We start from the raw sequence: 21,577 nt of genomic DNA, 5'->3' as shown, positions 1-21,577 counted from the left end.
TGACCAGACCACCCGTGAAACGACTGATGTTTTTGAACTGTTCATTGAGGAGACATTTTCGCCAGTACACCTGGGATAACTTCCCTGCTCTACTTCAAATTGCTGGTCGGGATTCTCCAGTTTCCCAGTCATGTGTTCCTCAGCCGCGCGCCGGTCGCTGGCGGCGGGATTCTCTCTTCCCGCCGCTTGTCGATGGGATTTCCAATTGATACCACTCCACGCGGCCGGGACGTGCGCTGCAGGCGGGAAAAGAGAATCGGAGAATTCCAGCCAGCGTCACAGGACCTTTCACAGCCACCCAAACAAACACAAGGGGCGGGATTCGCTGCTCGCCGACGGCGAAATCGCGTCCGTCGATCGGCCGGAGAATCAAAGTTTATGACCAAATCGGGGGTGCCGCCGCTTTTCCGATGCGCCGCCCCCTCTAAAGCGGCGTACTCTCCGAGTATGCCGCGCCACGTATCGCCAGGCTCAGGATATTCCCTGAGGCCCGCTCCTCGATGTTCCAACCCCGACCTGCCGAGTTCCCGGCAGCGTCGGTCTCTCGTGGCCTCATCCGTCGGGAACTCGGTCTGGCTGCTGCGGACTCAGTCCAGCGCCGCCAGTCAGGGGAGGGCAGATCCGCGGGCAGGGCGATTTTGCCAGGGGTTGGGGGCACTGTGGGGGGGGGGGGGTGGTCTGCTGTGCGCGAGCTAGCCTAAGGGGGGGGCACAATTTTGCAGGCCAGGTCAGCGAGCGGCCGGCACCATGTTGTGCTGTACGGCCACTGCAAGCCAACGCCGTGTGCATGAATGGCCATGGACCCAGCAATTCTCTGGGATGTATCGGCAGCTCCAGCCGGGTGCTCTACCCTGCCTGCATGCCAGCCCCCAGCCAAAAGGAGGATCGGTGGCTGTTTTACGCCATTTTTTCTGTCGTAAAATGCCACCATTCTCACGCTGGTATGGGAACATAGCCTCAAAACTCAAAATCAGAGAATCCAGCCCAAGGGGTTTCACACCCAATTCCCACAGAGCAGTGCTGTCAACCTTGAGATTTGTGCTCGAGTTCTGGAGCAGGACTTAAACCCAGAACTTTGCAACTGAGAGGCAAGAGGGCAGGCGATTCACCTCACCCCCACATCTGTGGGAGGAAATTGGTGCACCCGGAAGAAACCCACACAGACCCCGAATGCCTCACGGCGCCGAGGTCCCAGGTTCGATCCCGGCTCTGGGTCACTGTCCGTGTGGAGTTTGCACTTTGTCCATGTATTTGGGTGGGTTTCGCCCCCACATCCCAAAGATGTGCAGGGTAGGTGGATTGGCCAGGCTAAATTGCCCCTTAATTGGAAAAAATGAATTGGGTACTCTAAATTTATATTAAAAAAAAGAAACCCACACGGACAAAGGGAGAACATGCAAACTCCACACAGACAGTTGTCGGTATCGAACCTGGATGCCTGGTGCTATGAGGCAGCAGCCCTAACCACTATACCACCATGCCGCCCTGTGTAATGTGGGAAAATACTGACAGCATACTAACCTGCACTGCCTGTTGACTAACCAACTTCTTGGCATCCCCGAATTAGACTTCCATGGCCCAGATTCCCACTCCTATGTCAGGTGCACAGAGCGGGAAGATTTCTTGATTCTGTGAATCTAACTTTTAAAAATGGTGGCCCCCAGTTCTGATTTTCATTTCTGGGTGGGGTCAGACTGAATTAAAGGTTGGGGGCTCCAACCCTGGTGATGAGTGTGGGGCCTGCCGGGTGTGAAAGCCGGCTGGGCAGAAAGCCTGCCCTGTGTTCCAGCTCTTTGTTCACATTAATAACCGGCCATCATCCTCATCCTCTCAACATCTCCCCCCCCCCCCCCAGCACCACACCCACATGCCCCGCACACACCCCATGCGCCAACCATGCTAGCCCATACCATCTTGTGCCACCTAGCCCCCATGGACCCTCACATTCCCTAAGCCAAGCCATTTCCCTTTAACGACCCCCATGGCCCTTTATATCCTGTCATGGGAGCGTTCCTTTAAGAAAGGTATTTGTCTTATCACATGGCTTCAGTGATGTCATTGTATAGATGGAGCTGGGCTGTGGCTGTGAGGTTTGTTTTACTTTCGCTTTCAGTTTTGACTGCTGGGGACTACAGACAGAGAAAATAAGTGTTTTAGCCTGTCTCTCTCTATTTTCATTTTAAAGAGTTGCTCCAGAAAATAAAACATTGATTATAGCCACCTGTTTTGGTAACTTAAAATATATAGTTTGCTTTCCGGAAGGAGTTTAAACCTGTTGATGAGACGGGGTCAGAATCTCAGGAAAAGCCATTCTTATTCAAGTGAGAAAGCAGAGTGCTGGGCCATGCCCTTGAAAAGGGGTTTTTGGTTTATGGGATTTGGTTTTTGAATTGGAACAGTTAAGGGGGAATTCATTAAGTGTTATACATAGATTGTTGTAGCTGGGTGGTGTCTTTATGTTTGTAATTGATAAAAAAATTCTTGCTGTGTGTTTATATATATGTATATATGTTAACGAAGTTCTTAGAATAAAGCTTATTTTGATTAAAGTGTCGAGGAAGACTGTTGAATCACACATGAAGGGAAGGTTCGTCTGCTCATCCTCACCAAATTTAACATAAAGATTGTAGGTCAGGGGGCCCTCTTGATATACTTTGGAGTTTCTAAGCCCTGGTCTATCACAATCACTTACAACAACTTTGTGCCAAGTTATGCCAACCCACTGACCACCCTTTACCCTTTACCTGTCCCTTCCGTGCCAACTCACGTAGTATTTTCCATGGGCAGACCTCAGGAGACATAATGGCGCAAAATAACGTTACCTGTTTATTGATAGCGTCATTGTTTGAGCTGCTCAAATGGCAGCGCAAGATTTCAGAGACTGAGATGGCACGTCAAGCATCCACACCATGTTGAAACAGCCACAACTGTGTCGGAACGCGTGACACTCACTCATCAAAGCACGTCTTCATTGGGTAGATTGAGTTCTGAGGTGCGCTCTCATGGCGCTCAAAGGAAGCACTGTGAGGACACTCCAAAGGCTTCACTTAGGAGTGTAGATATTGATTGTGAGTCCGAGGAGAAGCTTGCCCGGGATCTCTGCATCCGAAGCAACCTAACAAAGGACGTTGCGGCCTCCAATGGAAAGCAAAAGCACGTCGGAGACAGAGAGGAAATGTTAGGAGAGGGCATCCCAATGCAGCAATTTGCCTAAAACCCGAGCATCTGTGGCATCCTGCCCCATCTGCAGCAGAACCTTCTGGACACAGATCAGCTTTAACAGTCACCTACCTACCCACCAGAACCTGACCAAACACCCCAAATGATGAACATGGTCACCCCCGCCTCAAAGGACGAACTAGGTTTTCCAGTAGAACCTGAATTACATTAAGTTGAATGCTCCAAATGTCTATGCCTGATACAGAGCCTCACCTTCCCTACCCTTCCTGGCATCTGTATTGTCACGATCTCAGCTGATGTTACTATAGGAGTCAGATCACAGGATGGAGCCTGGCTTGATGGATCCTGGGCTGAATTCTCCAGCGTCGGGATTCTCTGTTTTGCCGGCCGACCGGGGGTTTCCCGACGGCGTGGGGCTGGCCACAATGGGAAACCTCATTGATCGGTGGGCGAAATGGAGAAATCTGGTGCGGTGGGACGGAGAAACCCGCCCCCTAACCTTTATTTTTTGTTTAGATACTTGGATGAACAGAGTCACAGGACTGCCAATTAACTTTTAACAAAAGAATAAAATAATTTATTGTACAAGGAAAGATTAATTAATAATAATAATAATAATAATAATCTTTATTGTCACAATTAGGCTTACATTGCAATGAAGTTACTGTGAAAAGCTCCTAGTCGCCACATTCCGGCGCCTGTTCGGGTACACACGGGGAGAATTCAGAATGTCCAAATTACCTAACAGCGTGTCTTTCGGGACTTGTGGGAGGAAACCGGAGCACCCGGAGGAAACCCACGCAGACATGGGGAGAACGTGCAGACTCCGTACAGACACTGACCCAAGCCGGGAGTCAAATCTGGGACCCTAGCGCTGTGAAGCAACAGTGCTAAGCACTGTGCTACTGTGCCGACCATAAATTAGAATACACTACTCCTTCACCCAAGTATATCTTTACACATTCTTTACACATGTTACAGAATATATTTTACACTCTAATGTTCTCAGCAAGCATACTGTCAATGTAAAGCAGTGGGCGAAATGTGGTCAGACAGCCCACACTCTGAAACCAGGTGACACCCAATACAATTTCTGTGGATTTCTCATCAATTCCTCCCACCCCCCACCCCCCCCTGCTTGAAACACTGTGAATCACTTGGTCTCACTGGTACTCTGGCTTTCACTCGAGGGTTCCAAACTCTGCTCTTGAAGAATACACCTTAGAATATTTCCCCAAACAATGCTTTCTCTTCGCTGCCTTCACCAAGGATCCACCTCCAGAATTTCAGGCTCTCCTTTCAGTATAACTCTGCCTTCGATTACCACATGCATTCAAGCTTCAACACAATCTCTTACATACCATGCTAACTGAACAAAACAGCTTCACACTCTGTATTACGATGTCAGCAACCTTTTGATTACTTCGGATATCTGGGGCGGGATTCTCCCCTACCCGGTAGGGCGGGGGGTCCCGGCGCCGAGGAGTGGCATGAACCACTCTGGCGTCGGGCCGCCCCAAAGATGCGGAATCCTCCGCACCTTCAGGGGCTAGACCCGCCCCTGATTGGTTTGCGCCCCGCAGGCCGGCGGGGAAGGGGCTTGGCACCACACCAACGGCGCCGAAGGGCCTCTGCCAGCTGGCATGAGTTGGCGCATGCACAGGAGTGCCTGCGTGTGCTGCCGTCATCCCGGCACATGCGCGGGAGGGTTCGTCTCCGCATCGACCATCGCGGTCAATGCCCCCATGGCACAGGCCTGCCAGCGGATCGGTGGGCCAGGCCACTGTGGGGGTACCTCCCGGGGCCAGATCCCACCGCGCCCCCCTGAGAACCCCGGAGGCCGCCCACGGAGCTGGGTCCCACCGGCAGGGACCAACCTTCATTTACGCCGGCGAGACCCTCGTTAAACGGGCGGGACTTCGGCCCATCACGGCCCGGAGAATTCAGACGGCCCCGGGGCCCATTGAGTCGCGCTGGTCCCCGCCATTCTCCGAGGCGTGCGGCGCAATTCACGCCGGGGCGATTTTTGGGGGGGCCGGAGAATTCGGAGGACGGCGGGGGAGGGATTTACGCCGACCCCTGGCGATTCTCTGACCCGGCAGGGGGGTCGGAGAATCCCGCCCCGGTTTCTCACATGGCCAACTTTAAATCTGTTTCATGTGCCTGTCTCTTTAACTCTGAGCCCTTTCTCTGCTTTTTATTTGAATTCTCCTGAATAGGACCATGTTCGACTTCCTATTCTTTGTTCCTTTGACTTAACTGGCTTTCTGAGACATTCTTTTGTTCCCACTCCCTGATTTCTGGGACTTCCTTTTGGAAAATCATCTCTTTGTAGTTCCCTGCCCTGTGCCAAGTTTCTCCTGGCACTAGCTTACATTACAACTAACTCAAAAGTTCTTGGCACCGCAGTGTGGCCCCTGGTTGCAAAGCAACAGCCTAGTTTATCTTTGAACCCTGTTTGTTTTAATGTCGTGAAACCCTCATTGCAATGCAGGCATCTGAACCAAACTCCAGTTATTAACCCTTCCAAATACAAAAGCGTTAAATTAAACATACTTAAAGCTGTGCCTTGATTCTCCGACCTACAAAATCAAACAGAAATTACTTTAAACTGCGTCTATTTCCTGACAGTATGAGTTTAAACTAATGTGGCAGGGGAGATGGGAACCAATGCAGGAAGTTGGAAGGTAGTAAAACAGGGACAGAAGCAAAAGGAAGTAAGGGGGAAAGTGTAAAGCAGAGAAGCCATAGTCAAAAATCAAAAAGGGCGACAGTACAAGGTACAGTGACTGAGGGGAGCTCAGTGAATAGGCCCAGTAATACTAAAAGGAATAAAACTGGAGATGTTAAGATTCAAAACAGAGGTAAAAAAACCAACATAAGTGTACTTTACCTGAATGCTCGTAGTATTCGGAATAAAGTAAATGAGTTGATGGCGCAAATCATCGTGAATGACTATGATTTAGTGGCCATTACTGAAACATGGTTAAAGGATGGTCACGACTGGGAGTTAAATATCCGAGGGTATCAAACTATTCGGAAGAACAGAGTGGATCGTAAGGGAAATGGTGTAGCTCTGTTATTTAAGGATGACATCTGGGCAATAGTAAGGGATGACATCGGTGCTATGGAGGATAAGGTTGAATCCATTTGGGTGGAAATCAGGAATAGTAAGGCGAAAAAGTCACTGATAGGAGTAGTCTATAGGCCACCAAATAGTAACGTTATGGTGGGGCAGGCAATAAACAAAGAAATAACTGAGGCATGTAGAAATGGTACAGCAGATATCATGGGGGATTTTAATCTACATGTCGATTGGTTTCACCAGGTCGGTCAAGGCAGCCTTGAGGAGGAGTTTATAGAATGTATCTGCGATAGTTTCCTAGAACAGTATGTAATGGAACCTACGAGGGAACAAGCGGTCCTAGATCTTGTCCTGTGTAATGAGACAGGATTGATTCATGATCTCATAGTTAGGGATCCTCTCGGAAGGAGCGATCACAATATGGTGGTATGGTGGAATTTAAAATACAGATGGAGGGTGAGAAGGTAAAATCAAATACTAGTGTTTTGTGCTTAAACAAAGGAGATTACATGGGATGAGAGAAAAACTAGCTAAGGTAGACTGGGAGCAAAGACTTTATGGTGGAACAGTTGAGGAACATTGGAGAACCTTCCAAGTGATTTTTCACAGAGCTCAGCAAAGGTTTATACCAACAAAAAGGAAGGATGGTAGAAGGAGGGAAGATGCTGGAATATATCATCAAGGAATAGCGAGGCACCTGGATAGAAATTGTCCCATTGGGCAGACGCAGCATGGGTTCATAAAGGGCAGGTCGTGCCTAACTAATTTAGTGGAATTTTTTGAGGACATTATCAGTGCAGTAGATAACAGGGAGCCGATGGATGTGGTATATCTGGATTTCCAGAAAGCCTTTGACAAGGTGCCACACAAAAGGTTGCTGCATAAGAAAAAGATGCATGGCATTAAGGGTAAAGTTGTAGCATGGATAGAGGATTGGTTAATTAATAGAAAGCAAAGAGTGGGGATTAATTGGTGTTTCTCTGGTTGGCAATCAGTAGCTAGTGGTGTCCCTCAGGGATCCGTGTTGGGCCCACAATTGTTCGCAATTTACATAGATGATTTGGAGTTGGGGACCAAGGGCAATGTGTCCAAGTTTGCAGAAGACACTAACATGAGTGGTAAAGCAAAAAGTGCAGAGGATACTGGAAGTCTGCAGAGGGATTTGGATAGGTTAAGTGAATGGGCTAGGGTCTGGCAGATGGAATACAATGTTGACAAATGTGAGGTTATCCATTTTGGTAGGAATAACAGCAAACGGGATTATTGTTTAAATGATAAAATATTAAAGCATGCTGCTGTGCAGAGAGACCTGGGTGTGCTAGTGCATGAGTCGCAAAAAGTTGGTTTGCAGGTGCAACAGGTGATTAAGAAGGCGAATGGAATTTTGTCCTGCATTGCTAGAGGGATGGAGTTCAAGACTAGGGAGGTTATGCTGCAATTGTATAAGGTGTTAGTGAGGCCACACCTGGAGTATTGTGTTCAGTTTTGGTCTCCTTACTTGAGAAAGGACGTACTGGCGCTGGAGGGTGTGCAGAGAAGATTCACTAGGTTAATCCCAGAGCTGAAGGGGTTGGATTACGAGGAGAGGTTGAGTCGACTGGGACTGTACTCGTTGGAATTTAGAAGGATGAGGAGGATCTTATAGAAACATATAAAATTATGAAGGGAGTAGATAGGATAGATGCGGGCAGATTGTTTCCACTGGCGGCTGAAAGCAGAACTGTCAACAAAATAGATGGCAGCAAATGAATAATTGCAGCAACAGTTTTAGAATATTCTAAATCATTCCCAATTGCAAGCACTCCTACATTGGGCCAGTTAATTTGATGCAATCATTTTGAGTGGATGCTTTCGAAGAATTTAAATGATATGCTCTTCAGCTGGAAGTTCGAATCTACACTCCACTATTTGAACATTTCAGAAATTAAAGTGAATTAAAATATCACTGAGGACTTGTTCACATTTTTCCCAGCAATCTATTATGGAAGGATCTATTGGGTTCGCTTTCTGAGTCCATATAAGCCTGGTGGGGAGCCTTGCCTCCGGTTGTGTGTATATTGAGATTGCACACTTAGATTTTACATCAAATGCAATGGAAAATTATGAGCTGCCAAACATAAGAACATAAGAACTAGGAGCAGGAGTAGGCCATCTGGCCCCTCGAGCCTGCTCCGCCATTCAATGAGATCATGGCTGATCTTTTGTGGACTCAGCTCCACTTTCCTGCCCAAACACCATGCCCCTTTATTCCTTAATTCTTCAAAAAACTATCTTTATCTTGAAACCATTTAATGAAGGAGCCTCAACTGCTTCACTGGGTAAGTAATTCCATAGATTCACAACACTTTGGGTGAAGAAGTTCCTCCTAAACTCAGTCCTAAATCTACTTCCCCTTATTTTGAGGCTATGCCCCCTAATTCTGCTTTCACCCGCCAGTGGAAACAACCTGCCCGCATCTATTCTATCTATTCCCTTCATAATTTTATATGTTACTATAAGATCCCCCTGCATCCTTCTAAATTCCAATGAGTTCAGTCCCAGATTACTCAACCTCTCCTCGTAATCCAACCCCCTCAACTCTGGGATTAACCTGGTGAATCTCCTCTCGCGCAAGTAAGTACTTTCACAGGTAAGGAGACCAAAACTGAACACAATACTCCAGGTGTGGCCTCACTAAAACCTGAGACAGTTAAACGTTGAATTCAAAATGATCAGGGCTTTAGCCGCTGCCGAGGACCTCAACGACATATTAATGGCTCATTAGCATTCCGTTTAATCATCTCCATTGACTATCTCTTTGTGATGATTGACCATGATGCCTTCAAAGGGCTTTAAATCGCATGTGCAAACTTCCACCGGAAAATTTAAGTGCTTTCACATGGAACGAATTCCCATCCACGTTCACGATCCACAGAAGGGAAGACCAAACCTCTCTCTGTGTAAGACACTTTGCTTGCCTATAAACTGGAAGAAGCTGCTTACGATCAATACACTCTGTAAATAATTAGTTCAGCCTGTGCACATTGATTTGGCACAATGTTATTTCAGTCTACAATATACGACGTAGGAATGAGGTTTGCTGTTCAGCATTTAAGAGTGTAGGCCAGTAATGGCAGCACGGTGGCACAGTGGTTAGCACTGCTGCCTCAAGGCGTGGAGGTCCCAGATTCGATCCCGGCTCTGAGTCACCATCCATTTGGGGTTTGCACATTCTCCCCGTGTTTGCGTGGGTCTGTCCCCCACAACCCAAAGATGGGCAGGATAGGTGAATCGGCCACGCTAAATTGCTTCATCTTGCTTCAGGAAGCAAAGTACAGTGCACACCCCTGTCAGCATCAACGGAGCCAAGGTGGAGATGGTTAGCAGTTTCAAATTCTTAGGGGTGCACATCTCCAAAAATCTATCCTGGTCCACCCACGTCGACACTACAACCAAGAAAGCACAACAGCGCCTATACTTCCTCAGGAAACTAAGGAAATTCTGCATACATGTCCATATTAACTCTTACCAACCTTTACAGGTGCATAATAGAGAGCATCCTATCTGGCTGCATCACAGCCTGGTATGGCAACTGCTCAGCCCAGGACCGCAAGAAACTTCAGAGAGTCCCGATCACAGCCCAGTCCATCACACAAACCTGCCTCCCATCCATTGACTCCATCTACACCTCGCGCTTCCTGGGGAAAGCGGGCAGCATAATGAAAGACCCCCCCCCCCCCCCCCCCCCCAGCCGGCTTACTCACTCTTCCAACTTCTTCCATCGGGCAGGAGATACAGAAGTCTGAGAACACACACAAACAGACTCAAAAACAGCTTCTTCCCCGCTGTTACCAGACTCCTAAACAACCCTCTTATGGACTGACCTCATTAACACTACACCCCTGTGTGCTTCACCTGATGCCGGTGCTTATGTAGTTACATTGTATACCTTATGTTGCCCGATTATGTATTTTCTTTTCTTTTATTTTCATGTACTTAATGATCTGTTGAGCTGCTCGCAGAAAATACTTTTCACTGTACCTCGGTACACGTGACAATAAACAAAATCCAAATCCAACTGCCCCATAATTGGATAAAATGAATTGTGTACTCTAAATGTATTTGTTTTTAAGTGTATAGTCCAGTAAGACCGGAAGACCATAAGACATAGGAGCAGAATTAGGCCACTCGGCCGATCGAGTCTGCTCCACCATTCAATCATGGCTGATATTTTCTCATCCCCATTCTCCTGCCTTCTCCCCAGAACACCGATCCCCTTGTTAATCAAGAACCTATCTATCTCTGTCTTAAAGACGCTCAGTGTGTTGGTCTCCACAGCCTTCTGTGGCAAAGGTTTCCACAGATTCACCACCCTCTGGATGAAGAAATTCCTCCTCATCTTAGTTTTAAAGGATCGTCCCTTCAGTCTGAGATGGTGTCCTCTGCTTCTATTTTTTCCTACAAGTGGAAACATCCTCTCCACGTCCTCTCTATCCAGGCCGCTCAGTATCCTGTAAGTTTCAATAAGTTCCCCTCTCATCCTTCTAAACTCCAACGAGTACAGACCCAGAGTTCTCAACTGTTCCTCATACAACAAGCTCTTCATTCCAGGGATCATTCTTGTGAACCTCCTCTGGACCCTTTCCAAGGCCAGTACATCCTTCCTTAGATAGGGGCAAATCTTGCTTCTCACATATCACACCTACTTGAGGCGGTAAAGGTTTGTTAGAATCATTCCCATAAATTAGGGTTTCCTAATTGGGTTCCGCGGAACACCTGGGTTCTGTGGACTCCTCCAGAATTCCATCTTAGGTCCGGCCATTTTAAATTTCAAAAAGCTGTCATTCCAGCTTGACCAATCAAAGGCATGTTTCACTTTGTTGGATACTGATAGGCACACTAGTCAGCCTATCAGCAGCCAATGAACTGAGAAGCCGGCCTCTAGTTGGATGAGTGACTGCAGGAGCCCAATAGAGGGAGTGGGGGTCCCAGAGAGGCCGGGACCACCGGGGCCGAAGAGAGTCCGAGAGGGGCCGAGACTGTGGCCGGGATCATGAGGACCTGAGAGAGTCCAAGAGGGCCAGGGCCATGGGGGTCAGAGAGAGGTGTGTGTGTCTGTGGAGGATGAGTGCATGTGTGTGGGGAGTGGCGAATGTATATCTGTGTGTGGGGTGCATCTGTGCATGGGTGTGATTGTGTGTATTTGTGTAAGATGTGTTTGTGTGGGGTGAGTGTGTGTGGGGGTGAATGTTTGTGAGGGTGTGGGAGGGATGAGTGTGTGTGTGTGTGAGGATGTATATGTGTGTGTGTGAGGGTGTGTGTGTGTGTGAAGGTGTCTGTGTGTGTGAGGGTGTGTGTGTGAGGGGACGGGTGTGTGTGTGAGTGGGGGGTTTGTGTGTGTGTGAAGGTGTCTGTATGTGTGAGGGTGTGTGTGTGCGGGGACGGGTGTGTGTGTGAGTGGGGGGTTTGTGTGTGTGTGAGGGTATGTGTGTGAGGGGACGGGTGTGTGTGTGTGTGAGGGTGTGTGTGTGTGAGGGTGTGTGTGTGTGGGGGGCTGTGGGTGGGTGTGTGTGAGGGTGTGTGTGTGTGTGAAGGTGTCTGTGTGTGTGAGGGGACGGGTGTGTGTGAGTGGGGGGGTTTGTGTGTGTGTGTGAGGGTGTGTGTGTGTGGGGGGGGTGTGGGTGTGTGTGTGTGGAAGGGTGTCGTAGACCTCTATCAGGTTGCCCCTCAAACTCCGTTGTTCCAGTGAGAATAAACCGAGTTTATTCAACTGCTCCTCATAGCTAATGCCCTCCATACCAGGCAACATCCTTGTAAATCTCTTCTGCACCCTCTCTAAAGCCTCCACATCCTTCGATAGTGTGGTGACCAGAATTGAACACTGTACTCCAAGTTGGCCTAACTAAGGTTCTATACAGCTGAAACATGACTTACCAATTCTTATACTCAATGCCCCGACCAATGAAGGCAAGCATGCCATATGCCTTCTTGACTACCTTCTCCACCTGTGCTGCCCCTTTCAGTGACCTGTGGACCTATACACCTAGATCTCTCTGACTGTCAATACTCTTGAGGGTTCTACCATTCACTGTATATTCCCCACCTGCATTAAAACTTCCAAAATGCATTACATCACATTTGTATGAGAGAGGGGTGAGTGTGTGTACACACGTGTATGAGAGAGGGTTGAATGTGTGTGAGCACGTGTATGCGAGAGGGGTGAGTGCGTGTGTACATGTATGACAGAGGGGTGACTGTGTGTGAGCACGTGTATGAGAGAGGGATGGAGTGTGTGTGCATGTGTATGAGAGAGGGATGGAGTGTGTGTGCATGTGTATGAGAGAGGGATGGAGTGTGTGTGCATGCGTATGAGAGAGGGATGGAGTGTGTGTGCATGTGTATGAGAGAGGGATGGAGTGTGTGTGCATGTGTCTGAGAGAGGGATGGAGTGTGTGTGCATGTGTATGAGAGAGGGATGGAGTGTGTGTGCATGTGTATGAGAGAGGGATGGAGTGTGTGTGCATGTGTATGAGAGAGGGATGGAGTATGTGTACATGTGTATGAGAGAGGGGTGAGTATGTGTGCATGTGTATGAGAGAGGGATGGAGTATGTGTGCATGTGTATGAGAGAGGGATGGAGTATGTGTGCATGTGTATGAGAGAGGGGTGGAGTATGTGTACATGTGTATGAGAGAGGGATGGAGTATGTGTGCATGTGTATGAGAGAGGGATGGAGTATGTGTACATGTGTATGAGAGAGGGGTGGAGTATGTGTGCATGTGTATGAGAGAGGGATGGAGTGTGTGTGCATGTGTATGAGAGAGGGATGGAGTGTGTGTGCATGTGTATGAGAGAGGGATGGAGTATGTGTGCATGTGTATGAGAGAGGGATGGAGTATGTGTACATGTGTATGAGAGGGATGGAGTATGTGTGCATGTGTATGAGAGAGGGATGGAGTATGTGTGCATGTGTATGAGAGAGGGATGGAGTGTGTGTGCATGTGTAAGAGAGGGATGGAGTGTGTGCGCATGTGTATGAGAGAGGGATGGAGTATGTGTGCATGTGTATGAGAGAGAGATGGAGTATGTGTGCATGTGTATGAGAGAGATGGAGTATGTGTGCATGTGTATGAGAGAGGGATGGGGTGTGTGTGCATGTGTATGAGAGAGGGATGGAGTATGTGTGCATGTGTATGAGAGAGGGATGGAGTATGTGTGCATGTGTATGAGAGGGATGGAGTGTGTGTGCATGTGTATGAGAGAGGGATGGAGTATGTGTGCATGTGTATGAGAGAGGGATGGAGTATGTGTGCATGTGTATGAGAGAGGGATGAAGTGTGTGTGCATGTGTATGAGAGAGGGATGGAGTATGTGTGCATGTGTATGAGAGAGGGATGGAGTATGTGTATGAGAGAGGGATGGAGTGTGTGTGCATGTGTATGAGAGAGGGATGGAGTGTGTGTGCATGTGTATGAGAGGGATGGAGTATGTATGCATGTGTATGAGAGAGAGATGGAGTATGTGTGCATGTGTATGAGAGAGGGATGGAGTGTGTGTGCATGTGTATGAGAGAGGGATGGAGTATGTGTGCATGTGTATGAGAAGGGATGGAGTATGTGTGCATGTGTATGAGAGAGGGATGGAGTGTGTGTGCATGTGTATGAGAGAGGGATGGAGTATGTGTGCATGTGTATGAGAGAGGGATGGAGTATGTGTGCATGTGTATGAGAGAGGGATGGAGTGTGTGTGCATGTGTATGAGAGAGGGATGGAGTATGTGTGCATGTGTATGAGAGAGGGATGGAGTATGTATGCATGTGTATGAGAGAGGGATGGAGTGTGTGTGCATGTGTATGAGAGAGGGATGGAGTATGTATGCATGTGTATGAGAGAGGGATGGAGTATGTATGCATGTGTATGAGAGAGGGATGGAGTATGTGTGCATGTGTATGAGAGAGGGGTGAGCACGGGGAGGAGCCGGAGGATTGAGGATAGGTGGCGACAAGGGTCCGGCATGCCCGGAGGACCAGGGAGGTCTCATCCTCCCCCGCTTCTCTTGGGCGAGGCTTTGTCCTTCAGTTCACCCCCCTCCCCCCTAATCACCTCCTTCCCTCCCATTTCCTTCCTCCTCCCCAATTCCACTCCCCCCCCCCCCCCCACCCTCATTCCCTGACCTTGCCCCCATACCATCCTGGAAAACCCTGCTCCACCCTCCAAGGTTCTGGTAACATCACCCCAGGGTGCTGGGTCTGTGTTGGCACTGTCAGCGGGGTCACTATACAGGGCCAGAGAGTGATGATAGCTCGCTGTGAGGAAAGCTCTGGTGCTCCTCAGTTTATGCCAAAAATTTGACTCCTGTCTTTCTGCTGACAGAGCGCTCATACCCATCCTATGAAAGGGGTCTGCATCGTGGGTGTTTGTTCTTGGACCATCGTGCCCAGGCGGTCAGGGTGTGGGGGGAGCGGAGAGCAACAGGGGGTAGGGTGCCTGCTTGTTATGTTCTGTGTTGTGGCTGTAGTACAGGTGCACACAGAATATCTAGTTCTTTGACGAGTAAGATAGTTTATTAACAAAATGAACACATGGAAAGATAATTAACGAATGGTACCGAGTAAATTAATTCCGTGAATTCCCCTGGAGCTACGTCTAGTGTGACTATCCTCTTGTACGACTTATTACCAAGTGCCGGATCTCTGGATTCACATGGTGGATCTCTATTGCCACCTGCTGCTTGGAGGTCATATCGATAACTATATACAAGAATGGACAACTACGAGGGCCACACGGTGGCGCAGTGGGTTCGCCCTGCGGCCTCGCGGCACCGAGGTCCCAGGTTCGATCCCGGCTCTGGGTCACTGTCCGTGTGGAGATTGCACATTCTTCCCGTGTTTGCGTGGGTTTCACCCCCACAATCCAAAGATGTGCAGGCTAGGTGGATTGGCCACGCTAAATTGCCCCTTAATTGGAAAAATGAATTGGGCACTCTAAATTTATAAAAAGAAAAAAAAAAGAATGGACAACTATGTACATTACTGGGCACATGCATATCACCACACTGCAGTGAGGATTAGTCTGACAGAGGCTTCACATGTATCAAGTGTAACGTTTTAATTTTTTTTAAATTGAGAGTATCCAATACATTTTTTTTCCACTTAAGGGGCAATTTAACATGGCCGATCCACCTACCCTCCACACCTTTTGGGTTGTGGGGGTGAAGCCCACGCAGACACAGGGAGAATGTGCAAACGCCACACGGACAGTGACCCAGAGCCGGGATTGAACCCGGGTCCTCGGCGCCATGATGCAGCACTGCTAACCACTGAGCCAGTGTGCCACCCCGTAACATGTTTTAATAGTGAGCACTAGACATTTCCATTGCCCCTAGCTACAAATTGTGATACCTCATCCCATCCCCCCCTCTCCCAGCCTTTACCCACTGTGAGCCTTAATTTCCTTGATCTTACATGGTCTACTGCTATGTCTAGGTGTGTTGCCAGGATGCACATCAGAAGTGGAGGTAGCCTCCTGCTTTCTATGCCCTGTGGTCTTTGATGCGCTTGGCGGAGATCCCCTTGGCAGAGCAAGAGGTCATCGGCCGGCTTACCGGTGTCACTGGCATCATTGTGCCACCCTATTCTGCCTGATGCCCTTGAGATATGCTGGTGTCAGGAGGGGAAGATTCAGAAGAACTGGAGACCACCATCGTCTCCTGAGTGGCAGGCCCTGGGTTGGCCTCCAGCACTTCCAGCTCTAGAACGGCCCTGGGAGTCTCCATGGGATGGAGTCTTCTAGCTCTGCTAATTGTGGCAGCTCCCCATTGTCTGCACCATAGTGTCATCGCCCTTAGCGATACTCCTCAGTGACAGGGCCACGCTCTGAAGTGCCTTGGCAATATCCACCTGCGTCTGGGACATGTCCCTCATCGACTGAGATATGATGTCAAGGCCGTCAGCCATGTTCATTACAGACTGAGCCATGCCTTGGGCAGCACGACTCAAGACCTCGTGCTGCAGGCTTTCCTTTGTGCCCGCCACCCTCGCAGTGCTGGCCTCGGTGCCACGTATTGTTGTGTCCTCTGGGTCATGCTCTCATCTGACTAGATATTGGGCGTCAATGGTAAACTCTTGATCCTGAGGGATGGGGAGCCCACTTACAAGAGAGAGCAATAAGGTTGAAGCTGAGAATATCTGCCACAAAGCCATTAGGAGAGCTAATTTTCAACTCCCAAGGCGGTTAGAGAGCAAGACAAATGAAAATGCGCATGAAATGGCTTTTGATTCGAAGTTCAGTTCAAAAAAAATTGAAGGTCTGCTCACCTTGTTAGAAGTTTCCTCACTGTGATCCCAGAGCTGCTGCTCTGAAGGACATGCCTGTAAACAAAATGATTGACTCTCGCACACAGTTATTGGGAAATTGAAGGTCTGCTCACCTTGTTAGAAGTTTCCTCACTGTGATCCCAGAGCTGCTGGTCTGAAGGACATGCCTATAAACAAAATGATTGACTCTCGCACACAGTTATTGGGAAATGTTGTTGTTTTCGTTCCAGGTGAAGACTCTGAACCTCTCTGAGGGGGAACAGCTCTCCATTCGTGGACTGGAGGAGGACAACTGGATTGTCTTAGCCAACCAAATGCTTCTGGTTGAAGGTCAGGTGATCCGAAGTCCAACCAACACGATATCAGTGCTTTTTCACTCATTCCAGTACGGAGGGATTGGGACATTTCAACTCCATTATCAGGGTAGGTAACTCTGGAATACATGGTCAAAGCTGTATCCGACGTGAAATACCCCAGTGTATCTTGTAATGGATGCACAAGGTCCAACCTCTGGAAAGTCACCTCATTTCAAAGATGAATTGTTTTGCTATATAAATCATCCAATCTTTCAACTGAATTATTTCAATTGATCAGTTTGAGTCTTTGATTTTTCAGGCAATATACATGTCAAGGAAGGAAAAATGGTCCAGTTGACAAAATATGATGGAAAATCTGCTTTCCTGTCCAACCTGCATGTACAAAGGATTATTTTTTCAATATTTTGTAAAGCTCAGAAAGACATGTTGCTGCAACACCCAACAACGTAAGCATATTGACCAAGTAAGAAGTCTTCCAACAGCAGGTTAAAGACCAACAGGTTTAGTTGGAATCACTAGCTTTCGGAGCACAGCTCCTTCATCAGGCGAGTCACCTGAGGAAGGAGCTGCACTGCGAAAGCTAGTGATTCCAAACAAACCTGTTGGGCTTTAACATGGCGTTGTAAGACGTCTTACTGTGCCACCCCAGCCCAAGGCTGGCATCTCCACATCATATTAACCATGGTAGAGTTCCATTTTCTCAGGAAAGAGAGTGTTACCGAGCGGGCAAGCTCTGCTGCCCTTATATTCGCTCACACAAGATCACAGGAAAGGTAGAAATGAGGACGGCCATTTGATCTATCTTAACCTCATCACCTAGAAATACTCTGCTGCTCTCCTATCACAGTATCTGACCATTTTCTTAAACGACGACAGGGTTTCTGCTCCCACGATTGTTTACTACCGCGTACGTTCTCGTGTGACCACCGCTCAGGGGTAGAATTTTATATTGACCGGGTGAAGGCACGCCTGATCCGCAAGAGCGTTAAATTGCACTTGATGGCGTCAGACGTGCATCCAGCCACATCGCGCACTTGCGCAATGTTTTGGTCGTTGGACACAGGCTCAGATCAGCAGCACGCCGGCCGACAATAACGGAGGGCGTTGAGAGAGCTAAAATCCCAACTGACCAGAATTTTGTGTTGTCCGTGCGATTTTAAGCTCAACGTACGGGCAGCCGGAACAACCAAATTTGGTCTTCTCTCATTCAAGAGTAGGATAAAGGGGGCCTATTGAAAACGCTGGCTGAGGAGTTAGGAGTTTCTAGGGTGAGGAGCGATGGCGGTTTGGCATGTTGGTAGGGAGTTCTCTTTTCATCAAATTGTCGAACTCGGGGACGTTTCTGGCTCAAGTCCAGTAAGTTATTCATAGTGAGAAGAGTTGCATGAAATAAGTCAAAGCAAATTCATCCGGATCATTAACAGGGTTCTTTGAAATGGTGCAGACCCTGTTTGTGACGAGTGCTTCTTGAGGTTTTGTTTGTGGGTGCTACACATAGACTAACCAGGGCATTTGAGACATGTTGATGATTTTGTTGCCCTGTTGACCTTGGTGGTCGTCCTTTGGTTGGCGAGGTCTGAGCAGGCACCACTTGGGAGGGTTCGCTCAGCAACATTGCCGGGCAGTCCTCAGTCACCGCAGACTCAGAGGGACTGGCAGGGAGACGGAGGAGCTGGTGTCTTTGTCCAGGGCTCCATGAGAAGAGTCCACAGCGATGACAGCAAGCTCATCCAGCATTGTCAATTGAGTCCTCACCACCCGGTTTACCAATGAAGGATGGGCAACCATCAGTGACACTGGTTTGCGCCTCTTTCTCCCTCATAAGCATCGACCACCTGAGGTCAGTGTCTGTGTGAGGGCTTGCAGGTCCGAGCGCAACCGCAGTAACCCATCATTGTGTTCCTGGAGCTGTCTCTCCATTACATTCACCGTGCTCGCAATGGATGACACTGTGCGCTCAGAGCTCAGGGTCACCGCAGCGTTCATGTTCCGCATGGACTCTTCCATGGCACATACCATGGCATGCAAACCCTCAGGGATCTCTGCTAGATCTCCCTGCACATCCCACTGGACACCCAGCATTTGTTGCCTGATTGACGACTGCAGAGACTAATTATTTTCCTCGGACTCAGCATTACCCTTACCTCCATCAGCCTCCGACTGCTGGCACTCCCAGCCTCCACCATCTGGATGCTGGAGCTCGTGCTGAGAGATGGTTCGCCGCACATCGATTACCCGTAAGCGATGGGTGGTCAATTAAGTGTGTTTGGTGACCTATCAAGGCCTATTGTCAGCGGCCGACTGGAATTTTCCAATCAACCTGCCGGTGTCAGGAACTGTGCCACCTGTCTGGAAGGTAACCTCCCGACAACAGACCGGGACCAGTCCTCCAAGCTGGCTTTGCAGTCTCCCCCATCCAACTGGCCGCAGCGGCGTCTACAGACAGACCATTTCTTTCCACAGTGGAGTTCTGGCTGCTGACATCGGCCGGAATTCTCCTGCCGTTCACGCCGGCGGGATTCGCTGGCCCCCCCTGGCAGCGCACCCCCTCCCGCAGGTTTCCCGGCGGCGTGGATGGCTTCAATGGGAATTCCAATTGACAGCAGCGGGATCAGAGAATCCCGCCAGCAGCAAACGGGGCGCCACCGAGAAACTCGGCCACCATTTTTTTTATTTGAAACTTTTATAAGGTTTAGAGAGGTCGCCTCAAAATGGAAGTACCTTCCCTCTCTTTTACCTGAGCTTCCGGCTTCATCCCATTTCATGCTGGAGAGCCACCAATTGGCCCTCCAGCTTCAAGAACCTCCGAACAGTAATAATAATAATCGCTTATTGTCACAAGTAGGCTTCAATTAAGTTACTGAGAAAAGCCCCTAGTCGTCGCATTCCGCCACCTGTTTATAGAATTTACAGTGCAGAAGGAGGCCATTCGGCCCATCGAGTCTGCACCGGCTCCTGGAAAGAGCACCCTACCCAAGGTCAACACCTCCACCCTATCCCCATAACCCAGTAACCCCACCCAACACTAAGAGCTATTTTGGACACTAAGGGCAATTTATCATGGCCAATCCACCCAATCTGCACATCTTTGGACTGTGGGAGGAAACCGGAGCACCCGGAGGAAACCCACGCACACACGGGGAGGATGTGCAGACTCTGCACAGACAGTGACCCAAGCCGGAATTGAACCTGGGACCCTGGAGCTGTGAAGCAATTGTGCTATCCACAATGCTACTGTGGTTCGGGGAGGCTGGTACGGGAATTGAACCTGCGTTGCTAGCATTGTTCTGCATTACAGCCAGCTGTTTTGCCCACTGGGCTAAACAAGCCCCTAATTGGCCAATTCAGGGAAAACACCCAGATCCCTCTGTACCTCAGAGTTGTGTGATCTCTCTCAATTTAAATAAAATACCGCTCTTCAATTCTTCTTACCAAAGTGGACAAGTTCACATTTCACACATTACATTCCATTAGCCACAGTTTTGTCCACTCCCTTAACCTTTCGATATCCCTTTGTAGACTCCTTGGCTGGGAATCTCCACCGGGGTGATTCTCCGTTATGCCGGCGCCCGGGGGTTTCCCAACGGCGTGGGGCTGCCCCACAATGGGAAACGCCATTGACCGGCCAGCGTAACGGAGAATCCTGCCGGCCGGTCAGAGCAGAAATGTGGCGCGGCGGGGCGGAGAATCCCTCCCCTTATGTCTTCCTCACAACTTATTTCCTACCTATCTTTGTGTCATCGGCAAATGTAGTGAACATATAATTTGGCCCTTCATCCAAGTCATTGATGCCATTGATATCGGGCAGAATTGATCCCACCGATGTTTCACCCCCACCTCAGGTTTCCCAATGACGAGGGATGCGGTCAACGGGAAATTCAGGAAGTCCCCCTGCCGGGCTGCCTCCGCCATGAAAAACATGAGGCGGGTTGCTCAGTAAATCCCATCTTCAGATTCAGGCCCAAGCACCCTGTGGTACTCCACTCATTATACATTGCCAACCCAAAGATCCATTTACACTACTCTGTTTCCTATTAGCCAGCCAATCTTCTATCCATACTCATATGTGGTCTCCTGCACGATGGGCCCTTGTTTTGTGTCATCACCTTTGATGTGGTACCTTGTCAAATGCCTTTTGGAAATCCAGGTACACCACATCTATGGGTTCCCCTTTATTCACATTGCTTGTTACATCTTTTAAAGAACTCCAATAAATTTGTCTAACAGAATTTCCCTTTCACGAAACCATATGGGGCGCGATTCTCCGCAAATGCGGAGAGTCGTGAAGGCCGCCGTGAAACTGACCGTGTTTCACGGCAGCCTCCACGCCCCCTCCCGGGACCCGATTCTGCTCCCCGGTCGGGGCTAGCAGCAGGGCCCCGTGAACCACGGCATCGCGGGCTTAACGAATTTCGCTAAGCCCGCGCGCCAAGGGTAACGGCAGCTGACGTGCCCAATGACGTCAGCCGCGCATGCGCGGATTGGACGTCTCCAACCCGCGCATGCGCGGATGACGTCATCATGCATATGCGTGAAACCCGCGCATGCACGGGCCGTCATGCCCCTCAGCTGCCCCGCGGACTGATCCAGCGGGGCGGCGGAGGAACAAAGAGTGCGCGGGGTTCGGACCCGCTGCCCACCGATCGCGGGCCGTGCCAATCGGTGCCATGGTTCTCCAGAACGGCACTTTGCGGCCGTTTT

The 21,577-nt window shown here is 49.2% G+C and overlaps 1 protein-coding gene across 1 annotated transcript in view; it reads left to right on the top strand.

Annotated features, from left to right (window-relative positions):
* LOC119974779 (seizure 6-like protein) overlaps positions 1-21,577 on the top strand; it is a 398,298-nt gene that overhangs the window by 227,592 nt on the left and 149,129 nt on the right. Inside the window, exon 4 of the mRNA XM_038814062.1 lies at positions 16,790-16,982. Within this exon, the coding sequence (XP_038669990.1) occupies positions 16,790-16,982 (193 nt within the window). The remainder of the gene's footprint in view (positions 1-16,789; positions 16,983-21,577) is intronic.

The sequence above is a fragment of the Scyliorhinus canicula genome, chromosome 1 (genome assembly GCF_902713615.1).
Source record: "Scyliorhinus canicula chromosome 1, sScyCan1.1, whole genome shotgun sequence".
NCBI lineage: Eukaryota > Metazoa > Chordata > Chondrichthyes > Carcharhiniformes > Scyliorhinidae > Scyliorhinus > Scyliorhinus canicula.
Note: the sequence above shows the minus strand (reverse complement) of the source record. Positions and strands in the feature narration are given on the sequence as shown.